We start from the raw sequence: 12499 nt of genomic DNA on the forward strand, positions 1-12499 counted from the left end.
GTCAGAGGTGGCCGCTCTCTGCCAGAACAAATATGCTTGAAAGGGCTCACGGGCTCCGTTATTAAACAGTGAAAGAAGGGCTGATCCTCTAAGCCTCCTTTCCAGGGGAACCCAGGCTAATAACTGCTTTGCCACAAAACCTGCAGAGGCGGATGGAGACCCCCTTCAAGTGCCAAACTTGCCCGGACATGTCTGCCACCGCTAACCCCTGGGATTTCTGCCTTTCCTCTATATTTCTGGTAGAAAGGAGATAAGCGCCTTTGATGGTGGTTCCTGTTTTCATTCTTGTGACTTCTTCGGCACACGGCACACAGCCTGAGAAGTCTGATAAACGCTGGGGAATGAGGGCCGGGGGAGGGGCAAATCTGGTTTCTGTGTGGGATTCTGCAAATGGTCCCCATTTAGCAAGTACAGAGAGAGACAGACAGAGAGACAAACAGGCAGACAGGCACGTGTGTGGGTCAGGGAACCAGCACACTGAGTACAGGTAGACCACATGTGACGTGACAGTGCCCTGGATGGGCTGGGACAAAACACAGCCTTTGGGGTCAGAACATGTGCCTCTGTTTCTCAGCTCTGCTCCTGACTAGCTGTGTCATCTTGGGCAAATTACTTAGCCTCTTTGACCTTTAGTTACTCTCCTTTCTTTGTTTTATTTAGGTTTTGATTTTTTATGTAGTGAAATATGCAGACATTCAAAAAGTATTTAAAGCACCTATGCACAGAGATGCAGAGTATTATAAAATGAGCACCTGTGTAACTAGGCCTGCTATCCTGACCTTTATGGCATTCATTTCTCTGCTTTTCTTTATATTTTTGCTGCCTAATTATTTACCCATAAATAACATGGTTTCCTTCTGCCCTATTTTCGACTTTATGTAAATAGAATCACAGCATGTTCTTGGGCTGCCCTAGTCTCACCCTATGCTTTTAGGACGGTGCTGTAGAGCTGTGGGTAGAGCTGTAGTTCATTCATTCTCACTGCTGTAGAGTTTTCCGTTGTAAGAATGAATTGTGTTTATTTCTCCATTGTATTGTTGCTAAATACTTGGTGCTTTTTGTAACTCATTTAAAGAGTCTCTTGCTAGCCAAGACCATGACAATGTTCTCCTTTCCCTGGTGCTCAGAGGTGCTACCTGTCATAAATCCAAGTCCAGAGGCATGGGCGTCTGGGCTCTATTCTGTGCCATTGGGTCACTTTCAACCACCTTGCACCAAAGGAAGCCCGTGGAGGCTGCAGAAGTTCCTGGGTGGGCTTGGGTTTTCCCAGGCCATTAAATTGGGGCTGTGGGTCAAAGGTGCTGTGATCACCAGGGGGCAGGGAGGCCACGGCTAACAGTGTGGAGCCATTTAGGAAGCCCCCAAAGGTGAGCTTCTGCCCCTGCCTGGATGGTGCATCAATCAGACACTGTGAAACATGGAGAGAGAGGATGTCCATGGTTCATGTGGTCAGAACACAGCTGGCCCAAAGGCCCCCGTCTCCACACTTAGCTGGGGGTTGGTGACCCCAGCCCAGCTGACACGGTGAACCTTTCTAAAAGCCCTTTTCAGGATGACTGCGCAGGGACACCGACCTACAGAGACAGCACCTGCACAGCCGGGCGGCGACGTTCCTTTCTCCTGCGCCCCACGTCCAGACCATCGGCAAACCCTGCAGCCCCACCTTCAGAACACGTCTCAGCTGACCGCTCTCCACGGTCTCCTCCATTCCCACACGGGCCCAGGCCCCGCACCCGGGTCCAACAACTGTCCCAGCCTGCTTCAGCCGCTCTTGTCTCTATGACCCACCCCTCACACGGCAGCCAGATGACTCTTCTTATGAATATAAATCAAGTTGTGTCTGTCTCCTCCTCAGAGCCCTCCCTGGTGCCCCATCAATTTAGAACAAAATCTGGAAGCCCCACTATGTCCCCAAGGCCTCAGGTCCTCCATCCTCCTGTCCTCACTCCCTCAGACCCTCTGGCCTTCCTGAGGGTCCTCGTGTTTCCAAGGCCCTTTCCCAATCCAGGGCGTTTGCACTCGCTGGTCCCTCTGCCTGCATGCTCTCCCCCGCATCCCCTGGATCTCCTGGTGACTTCGTTAAGTTGGCTTAATGAACAACACCTGACACAGTGCCCCTCCATCCTCCACTTGGCTCTACTTTGCTCCCTGCGTTTCTCCCTACTAGACATCACGAGTCACCTTTACTTGCCTATCATTTGTCTCCCCCAGGACAATGGAGGGGGCAGGGAGGGCAGAAGCATCCTCTCTTTGGTTTCCCACTGAATTCTTAGCACCTGGAATACCACTCCATACATTTTAGGCACCCAATAAAAGTGCAGAATAAAGGAGCAGGTGAGTAAACGGCAACCTTTGTTTTCAGGTCAGGGACAGAGAGCCATGCAGGGGCCACAAGCCGCAACAGAGGGAAGGACACGGTACCTCGCCATCCGATATGACCCTGAGTGTCCACTTCTGGCCTAAGTGTAGACCACCCATACACACCCAGCATTCAGCAGGGTCTGGACACAGGGAAGCAAGGACACACAAGCCCCAGGGCTATCCAGGCAGAGGAGGGCATGTTTTTGAAAAGTGACACAAATCTCCCCTGCGAGGACTTGCTTAGTCCACCGAGGGGTGACCCCTGAGGGCCAGCAGCAGAAGAGGACGACACTGCCTGTCTGCAGTAGGAAGCGTGGGACTCAGCCAGCAAGACCTGAGTGAGAGGGACCTTGCAGGCTCAGAGCAGGGCGGAGGGGCGTGATTACCTGGAGGCAAGGGTTCTAGAGGGTGAGCATGCGTGCTACGGGCCGTACCTCCGCCGAACGGGGCCCAGATGACCCGGCGGATGGCCTGCACCCAGTCCTCCATGTCCCGCTGGGAGCTGGCCATGAGCAGGAGCGCCTCGGGGTTGGCCGGCACCTTCTCCCGCTCCCCAGCACCACCTGCAAGACAGGGAGAACAGGCTTACTGCAGGGACCCCGGCGGACACAGGGGGCCTCCCCCGTAGGGCTCTCTCCAGTCCCGGCCACAGCTGGCTTTCATTCCCTGGGGTGTGAGAAGGTCTTCTCTCCAGAAACCACTCAGCAACAGCTGTGCTTTTTGGTTCTATACTGGCAGGCCACCCCCTTCCCACATCCCACGTCACACATCTGGCTTTGGGGCCCTCTTGGGTTTCTTTTTCTCCCTTTGTCTTCTTTGTTATTTCTCCACAGCATTAAAATCATCCTGGGGTACTAGTAGGAAAAAGCATGCAGATGTGACACCAGCTCAGAGAAGTTCGGACGCCAGAGGAGCTTCGCTATGTATTTTATTTAAATCAACTTCACACATCTGAAATGCACAGCTAAATGTCACTATGTGCTATATGTCACCTATGTCACTATGAGTTAACCGGGCTTATCTGCTGGTGGGGTGAGTCGCAGAGATCCGTGTTCCCAAGCGGGTGGGATGACAGGAGAACTGTGAGACCCAGGCTGACCCTTGCTGGGGCCCGCAGCCCAGTGACAGAGACCAGACAGGAGTTCAGTGCTTACTGAGCTCTTGGTACCTGCCTTCCAGTGAACTAGAGTGGTGCCTGATTCTTCCAGTTAACAAAGCTGACAGACTCACCTGCCCTCCTAGGATTCTTTCATCTTCACAATGCCTCTGAGCGAGGTACTATTACTATCTGCATTTGACAGACAAGGAAACTGAAGCAGAGTGATTAAGGAACTTGTCTGAATTCACACAGCTAATACGTGGCAGAGCCAGGGATTCAAAGTCTCCAGCTCTGGGCTGGGGCAGGGACCCCACCCCCTGCTCCCCGCATTCCCCATGAACGAGGTGACCTGCTGGGGTCAGGCTGACAGTGGTCACAGCAAGGCCGATGAGGACTGGGGAAACCGAGGGGACGGCTCTGAGGGCTGGAGCACGGGATGAGGTGCGTCCTTGCTGGCGGAGTGCCACAAGTGAGGCCTGGAAGCTGGGTAGTGGGAAAGCAGGCTGGAGGGGCCCACGGGGCCCAAAGCTCAGGAGAGTGGTGAGCCAGGGTCCTGGGATGCCTTTGGAGCCCCGCAATATACACACACTAGCCCACCTCCTTTGGGCCCAGGCAGTAACTGGGCAGCAGCACTGCAGCGGTGGAGAGGTGGAGAGGAAGGAAGCTTGAGACAGCAGAGCCTGAAGCCCAAGAGACAGTGCAGGCCGATGGAAAACAAAGATTGTACCCACAGCTGGGGCAGCTGCATGGTCATTCACGGGGCAAGGGCACCGCCACTGAAAAGGGGACAGCGGCTCTGCATCTTTAGGGTCCCATTCAACGTGGACTACGAGGCCTGGGGTGGCCGAGTGTTCCATGTGGGGAAGGGAAGCCAGGTGCTGCCAGGAAGCTTTTCCATGTATGCTTGTATATTGTTTTTTCGTTTTTATTCAGCTCAAAATGTCTTACCCTTTGGATTTCTTCTTTGACCTATGGGTTATTTAGAAATGTGTTATTTCCAAGTTTGGGGGATTTTCCAGAAATCTATTATTGATTTCTAATTTAATTCCATTGTTTTCAGAGAAGATATGTTGTATGATTCCAATCCTTTTAAACTTATTAAGACTTGTTTTGGGATTAGAATACGGTCTATCTTGCTAAGCATTCTGTTTGCACTGAGAAAAATTACTCTGCTGTGGTTGGGTGGAGTGTTCTATAAATTAGGTCTAGTTGTCGACAGTTTTCTTTTTTTAAAATTTTCCACATTCTTACTGACTTCCTGTCTACTTGTTCTTACAGATTTTGTTTCTAAGATTTATTTGGTGGGTCCAGGGTTCTCAGTATAGAGTTAATAACTCCCCACTGCTGAGAGAAAACCCTTCTGTGTATGCTATGCAATGCCCCAGGAGTCCAATGGAAATAGGCACTATTTCCTGCCCTGTGTCAGAGTGGTCAGTGTTGCCTCTAACCCTTTCCAGTGGTTCTTTCCTCAGCCTCAGGTAATGTCCTCATGTGTATGTGGTGATGAGCTCCCAAGGGGGTTTTCTCTTTGAGTAGCACTTTCCTCCTTGGTACTCTATTCTAAAAACTCAAGATGCTTTGGTCTCCCCAGCTGTCTCTTTAACTCGTGGAGTCCACTGGACTCCACCTGGGTTTCCCCTTCCTGCATCACAGCCTGAAAACTTTCTCAAGCCAGTAAGCTAGGGCATGTGTAGGGCTTGCCTCGTTTGTTTCCCATCTCTTGCTGGGGTGAGGGTGGGGTGTCACAGTCCTTCACCGCCTAATGTCTAGTACCTTGAAAAACATTGTTTCATATTATTTGTCCTTTTTTGGGGGGGGTTGTTTTAGGTGGGATAGTACATCGGTCCACCGATCTTATCCAGAAGGGAAAGTCCTGCAACCACTTCTAAGGGCCCACTATACGTAAACCACTGTGCAAGACAGTTAACACACACAGTCATATTTAATCCTCATAAACACCGTGGGAAGGAGTGCTACTGACTCCATTTTACAGATGAAGAAACTGAGGCTCAGATTAGTTAAACATTTAGCTCACAACCAAACAAATGGAGGGGCCAGGACTTAAACCCAGGTTTTTTCAACTATAAACTCGTTCTTTTTGCAATAGAAAACCTCCTCTATGTTAGTGGAGGGGAATGCAAGGAAGATAAAATAGACAGATCATCAAAGTCAACATTGGGATTTTCTATAGCATTCAATTGTGTACACTTACCTTGTCCTCTGTTACTTAGGAAAGATTAGTATTAGCTTTAGTTAAGGAAAAAAAAATTCTAACAGCAAACATTTCAGGAAGAAATGCATCATGAAGGATGAGGGTCTCTTGTTACTGTTTCTGGTTTTTCCCTTTTCTTGCGTTTCCACCTATCCTGCCACATACCCCTTTGTTTGAGGCCCTCCTGAACAGTGCTGAGAGCCAGACCTGGGTGAATGCTCAGATCCACCAGGTGGAGCGCAGGGACTTAACTTCCCCCAAATGTCAGGCACACAGGTGTAAGGTGAAGAAAATGGGGGTGTCTACCTTTTTGGGAGAATGAAATGAACTATTCCCTTAGCTTAGCACCTGGCAACTAACAAACACTCTCTAAATGTTCACATTTATTATCACACTCAATTAAATCCAGTATGGAGCAGAGTTTCTCCACCTCAGCATTAATGACATTTTGGGCCAGATAATTCCACACTAGGGTGGCAGCGGCTGACTTGTGCATAGCAGGGTGTTTAGCAGCATCCCTGGCCTCTACCTACTGGATGCCGGTAGCAGCCTCTCCCTCCCTCCCAGGTCTGACAATCAAAAATGTCTCCACATGTTGCCAAATGTTCCTTGGGGGGCAAAGCTGCTCCCAGTTGAGAAGCATTGATAAAGAGCAATGAGATCTATACTTCCTATGAGTCTAAATGACTTTATGATTCTACCGGTGTGGGACATCCCACAGGCACAACATGGCTTGTCTGCAGATCATCACTACCTCACCCATCACACCAGCTTCCTCTTGTGCTCCTATCTTAGTGCTGGGCAACCAGGTGCCCAAAGCAGAAAGTTTGGAGTCACTAGGCCTCTTCCCTCCCCTTGTCCCCATACTGACCCATAATGGCCCCAGGTGAGCTCATCCAGTCTGAGAGCTTTAACTGCCGTCCCTATGCAGACAACTTCCAGGTTCACTGCTCCCTGCCCTCCAGACCCTTCTGTGCCCTCACCCAACAGCTCCACTGAGATGTCTCCAGCCATCTCCCACTTACCAGCTACAAAATCCATCTCCAGATCTGCCACCCCTTCCCTTCTCGAGTGAGGGCAACTCCACCTTCTAGTTACTCAAGTGGAAACCAGACACATCCTCAGCTCCACTCTGTCTCATATCCATTCCTATCAGCAAATTCTACTGGCTCTTCCTTCAAAACACATTCAAAATCTGACCGTGTTTCACTGGCCCACCTGGTCCGAGCCACCTTCATTTCTCCTCTGGCTTACTGGCATGGTCTCTAGGCTCTCTACCTTGCCCCCGACTGCCTGTTCTCAATATGGCAGCACAGTGACCCAGTTAAGCCCCAAACTAGCTCACGTACCTCTGCGCAAAATCCCGCAGTGGCCCCCCTCTCAGCAAAGTCCGTGCGGTGATCTTCCAGGCCTCCTGACCGCTTGCCGGCTACTCCTCTAGCCTCACTGCTGCTCTCTGCCTTGCTCTTTGTCATTCCGCAGACAGCTGGGCACGCCTCTGCCCCAGGATCTTTGCACTTGCTTCTGCTTTGCCCCTGTTCTTGCTTGGAAAGCTATTCTTCCAGACACTGCCATGACACGCTCCCTCACCTCCTTCAGGTCTTCCCTCAAGTGTCACCTTCTTTGGGAATCCTTCCTGACCACCCTTATTGAAACCTCAGTCCACATCACCCCCTGCAACCTGGGCCCCTTCCCTGCCTTAATCTTTCCATAGCACTTATCACAATCCAGTACACATATTTTATGTGTTTATATGACACGATTATTTACACTGTTTATTTTCAGCCTGCCCCCATTCTGTCTGTTTTATAAGCAACTCCAGCACACTGAGCAGTGCCTGGCATGGGGAGGGTGTGCACGGAATCTGTGACGAATGGAAGAATAGCGATAGCAGAACCAAAGTGACTGGAGCACACAGGGCACCCACTCTGAGGCAGGCGTGATGTTAACAAGCTGATGGGAAGTGCTGTCATTCTTCCCATTTAAAGGAAAGGAAAGGTAACTGAAGTCCAGAGATGTTTAGAAACATGTCCAAGCAGTAAGAGCAGTGAACTAGGACTCCAGGCAGCCTGATTCCTAACCTTGACCACACTCTGTGCTCACTACTTCAGCCTGTGGCTTGTCTAAAGGGACCGGCCCCTACATGACCCAGCCAGGTCCCAGCCCAGCTTTTCTTCTTCCCAGCTGGGCTTTATTCCCCTCTGGGCTCCTGGATTTAAGAACTTTCTTTCGAGTTTCTCTTTCCATCAACGCAAGGGATTTGGGGGAGAGGAGGTGACTCCAAAATGCAGCAGATCCTGGCAAGGGTTCCAGGACAAAAACTCCTACCTTTCAACTTTTCTGTATAAGAATTTTCATAATAAAAAGAATAAATGATATCTGTGAAACCATTTTGTAAACCACTATAGCCCATGGAACTACTTCTATGACATTCAGGTCAAAAAGTTGTCATTCTGATGTAATTAATCAAATGATACCTAATAAGCCCAGGATTTATGGAAAATGTTCAAAAATCGAAAGAAATCACTATTTAAAGGTGACAGCAGCTGCAATGTATGATGTGTCACAGGGCCCACCATCATTCTACAGGCTGCCCAGGGGAGCAGGGAGCTCCAGGGAGGCCTCCAACACCTGGATTTCCAGGGGTGAAGGCCAAGCATGCGGATGCAGCTGTCCAGAGCAGTGTAATCCAATGAAAATATAATGCAAGCCACATGGATAATTTCAAATGTTTTAGTAGCTACATTAAAAAAGTAAAATGGGGCTTCCCTGGTTGCGCAGTGGTTGAGAGTCCGCCTGCCGATGCAGGGGACACGGGTTCGTGCCCCGGTCCGGGAGGATCCCACATGCCACGGAGCGGCTGGGCCCGTGAGCCATGGCCGCTGAGCCTGTGCGTCTGGAGCCTGTGCTCCACAACGGGAGAGGCCACAGCAGTGAGAGGCCTGCGTACCCCCCCCGCAAAAAAAAAAGTAAAATGAAGCAGGTGAACTTATGTTAAATGATATATTTTGTTTATCCCAATACATCCAAAATAGTATCATTCATTTCAACACATAGTCAGAAACTACTGAGATATTATATTTATACACTTTTGTACTAAGTCTTCAAAATCTAGGGTGTAGTTTGTACTAAGAATATGTCTGGACTGGCCAGACTTCAAGTGCTCAGTTCCCATATGTAGCTGGTGGCTGCAGGACTGGACAGCTTTCAGACAGCCTAGGCTAGGGCTGGAGTGGAAGGGGAGAGCCCACTATCCCTAGACATCCTGAGACTGTGTGTGTGTGTGTGGGTGTGTGTGTGTGGCCAGCTCTGGGCAATGCCTAGTTGCCGGCCGGGCTTTTCTGCAGTGTCTCCAAGGTTGGCCTTCCCCGCGCATGCCTGCCACGCTGCACCGGGCTGAACTTGAGCAGAGGCCCAAGCTTCCCACGTATCCCTGTTGACTCATCTTCACTCAACTTCTTTTGCTTGGAGCCACCGAATGCCACTTGCCCTTTGAGGGTTAACCATCCCCCAGTCTGGTGTCCCTGCAGCCTGCTCTTGACCCTGGCTGTTCACTTACCCCTGGGCAGCTGCCTGCTCCTCTTCAGATGCCTGGCAGGGCAGAAAGGCATGGTGCAAGAACTGGTGGGGCTCTGGTGGCAGGAGGGGCAGCCAAGCTCACCCAGGCCAGGGACAGATGCCAGGCAGACGAGGTGCTGGCGGCTCCAGGTTGCAGCCGCCTCCTGGCTGCCTGTGCGCTCTGCCCATGGGCTGGGGACCAGACACTTTTTGTCTCTCCTGGGGAACTTCTGTACTTCTCAGTGCCCCAAAGCCGGGACTGACCCGGGCGGGGCGGGGCGAGGAGGAACAGCGGGTTCCTGCGGGGCCCTCCAGCTGGTGCCGGGGCTGGTGCATGGCCTGCCTGGGTTTCCTACAGTGGAAATCCCAAGGCAGGTCCCAAGCGCCTGCCACCTTGCACACTCCCTCCCCTATATTCTAGGACCGAGAGCACGGGGCTGGACTCCCAGCGCCACCAGCTTTGTGCCTCTGGGTCCTCCTCTCCAAGTGGAGCCTACCTCACCTGGTTGGTGGAGATTAAATGAACACATGCGAGAAGGTTGATAAAATGTAAGGGCTTACAGGCCACATAATGTTTCTACATTTCCATTTCTTCATCAGCAAAATAACTGGACCTAACTTGTGAGATTCTGGGGAGGACTGAATGAGACAAGGAAGCCAGGAGCTGGGCACGACGCCTGCACATGCTTCCTAAGTGCTGTCATACCCTCTGTAACCATCACCACGCCTGTGTTACGACAGGGCAGCTGGAGCTCCCAGTGGCCCAGGGCCACCTGGACGGGAAATGGTACAGCAGGATTTGGATTTAGCGGTTTGGGATTCTTTTCATTAAATCGGCTCCACCCTTATGGTGTATCCCTGATCCCAGAGACAAAGAGCCTGAGACAGCCCCCTTGCCCAGCCTGGTTGCTTCTCCTACATCACTCAGTCCTCCCAGGGCACAGTGTCAAAAGCCTGGACCACAGGCAGCCCTGAAGATACCATCCTAAAGGGTTGAGGCAGGCAGCAGGCACCAGACTCTGGTGAGAGAGCACAGGGAGCGAGGCTGCGCTTGTGTTGATGCCACCTGTTTACCTGCCCATCCCTCCCATCCATCTACCCATCGGTCCATCAGTCCACCCATCCCTTCAACAAGGAAAAGCAGTCACCTAAGAGCAAAGCACATCTGCTTAAAACTCCTTGGAGGGCCTAACGTTCCTGGAATAAAAATCCAACTCTGATGTGACGCTGGACGTCCAGGTCCCCTGATCACATCTCCTCCTACTTATCCACCCTTAATGCCATCAGCCATCCTGGGTCCCTTTCTCTTCCTCAAGCTCACCCTCTTCCAACTAGAATCTCTGCACTTTCAGGTTCTTGGAATGTTGTTTCCCCAGCTCCTTGCAGAGCTGGCCCCCTCTCACCTTCAGACCTTACCTCAAACATCACTTAGAGAAAACTTCCCTGGGTGAGAACATTTGTCAAGTAACTGCCCCTCCTGCCCAATGACTCTCCCACTCTGTTCTCTATAGAATATAGCACAGCGGAAAATTAGCTTATTTATTTGTATATTTGTTTATTGTGTCTCTGCTAAAGGCATGTAAGTTTCATGAAAGCAGACCTTGCCTCCCTTGGCCTCCTGGAATCCCCAGGGACTAGTCCAGTGCCTGGAAAGGGACAGGAGTTCAGTGATTGGTAGTGGTCACTGTGGGGACACATGGAGGGCTCTGTGCAAGTGACAGGCAATCTCTCTTAATAAAACACTCAAGTTTTATTGGGTGTTTACCACATGCTTGGTACCGTTTTAAGAGCTTTGCATATCTCAGCTCCATATCCTCAGGACAACCCTATAAGGTGATACGATTATGATACCCATTTTACAGATGTGAAAACAGAGGCTGGGGGAGGCTGAGTAATTTGGCTGAGGTCACACGACTAATTACAGTGGCGCTTCCCAACTGGACAGCAAGGGGAAATTACTTGCCAACTGGTCTCCTAAAGTGCTGGCCACTCACAACCCGTCTTGGATCTGAACCCAGGCAGTCTGGCTGTAGTCTGTCCTCCTGGCTCCATCCCTGTGCTGGTCAGCCTCCAAGGTGGCCCCCAGTGAACCCTGCTTCCTAGTACTCTATTCACACTCTTGGACAATCACCCCCTTGCATGTGGTCTGGACCTAGTATCTTATTAAAATAGAACAGGGCAAAAAGGGACAGGATGTCATCTGTGTGCCCTCCACTGCCACAGCCCTCAGCCAGGAATGTGAGGAGGCTGACAACCCACCTCTGCATTTCTGGATGGCTTTTTTTATTGTCATAAATGCAGAGAGAAAAAGGAGAGAAGGGAAGGGGGAGGGGAGAGTAAAGGGGGCGCTGGGCAGTCACCTGACACGGGGACTCTAAGAAAGTATGGGAAGGCTTGTCTTGTGGCCTAAATGTGTGCCACAAAATACCTCTGAGCATGTAGGGAAAGAAGGCACCCCAGGGAAAAATGGATATGGAAGAGGACTGCTGGAAACACAGGAACGAAGCCCAGGTCGCCCGGCATCTGCAGTCCACCTGCCCTGCCCGTCAGATACTCCTGCCAAGGGAACTAAATCACAGTGCATTTCTGTTGTCATGGCGACTGCAGGGCCCAGAGTCTCATAAATGCTCACCCTCCCCACCCTGCTCCATCCCCAGCACAGCACTGCAGTAGATGCCCCAGCTCTGTCACTGTCTGTCACTGGGGAGGAGAGATGGCCGGGGAGCTGGGAGACCTGGAGGGCAAAACGTCAGGAGGGGAGGCGACGGGCTGAGAGAAACAGAGACTTCAGGTCCCTATGGTTCCTTTAGGGCTCTCTGGAGTCTGTCCCTTAGGGTTGCTGTACCGTGCCTGGAGGAAAAAGGATGTAAACCCCAGGGCAGGTCCTCAACCTGCGCAAAGCTTCACGCACATAATATCTACCTGGGCCCCCGGGGCTCTGTTTTCTGAGAAGCAAGACAGGATCTGGTAAAGAAGGGAGAAAGCTCACTCAAGCAGGACCGGGCAAGCAGAGACCCCTGTCCCGGCACACACTGCACCCCACGTCACTACACTGGGGCACGTGGAAACCTTATGCTGGCCTCTCTCTTCCTGGGGCTGAGCTGGCTGAAAACACTTCGTCTCAAATAGTGAAACTCCTGAACAGTGTCCTGGGTGCCCGGCTGTCTGCAGCGCCCCTAGATATTCCACATTAAGAGCCTCACTGGCCCCCTCCCCCAGGGCCAGAGCCGTCAAGGAAATTGCTGACACCTTGAAAAAGTGCACCCATC

The 12499-nt window shown here is 51.3% G+C and overlaps 1 protein-coding gene across 7 annotated transcripts in view; it reads right to left on the reverse strand.

The window, feature by feature from the left end:
* ARHGAP22 (Rho GTPase activating protein 22) overlaps nucleotides 1-12499 on the reverse strand; it is a 219865-nt gene that overhangs the window by 56241 nt on the left and 151125 nt on the right. For 4 of the 7 annotated variants that reach the window (XM_032607457.1, XM_032607458.1, XM_032607459.1 and 1 more), the window contains one exon: nucleotides 2748-2924. In XM_032607457.1, the coding sequence (XP_032463348.1) occupies nucleotides 2748-2924 (177 nt within the window). The remainder of the gene's footprint in view (nucleotides 1-2747; nucleotides 2925-12499) is intronic. The other 3 variants (XM_032607461.1, XM_032607462.1, XM_032607464.1) reach the window with 1 other exon arrangement.

This window comes from Phocoena sinus, chromosome 16 (assembly GCF_008692025.1).
Source record: "Phocoena sinus isolate mPhoSin1 chromosome 16, mPhoSin1.pri, whole genome shotgun sequence".
In the NCBI taxonomy this organism is placed as follows: Eukaryota; Metazoa; Chordata; class Mammalia; order Artiodactyla; family Phocoenidae; genus Phocoena; species Phocoena sinus.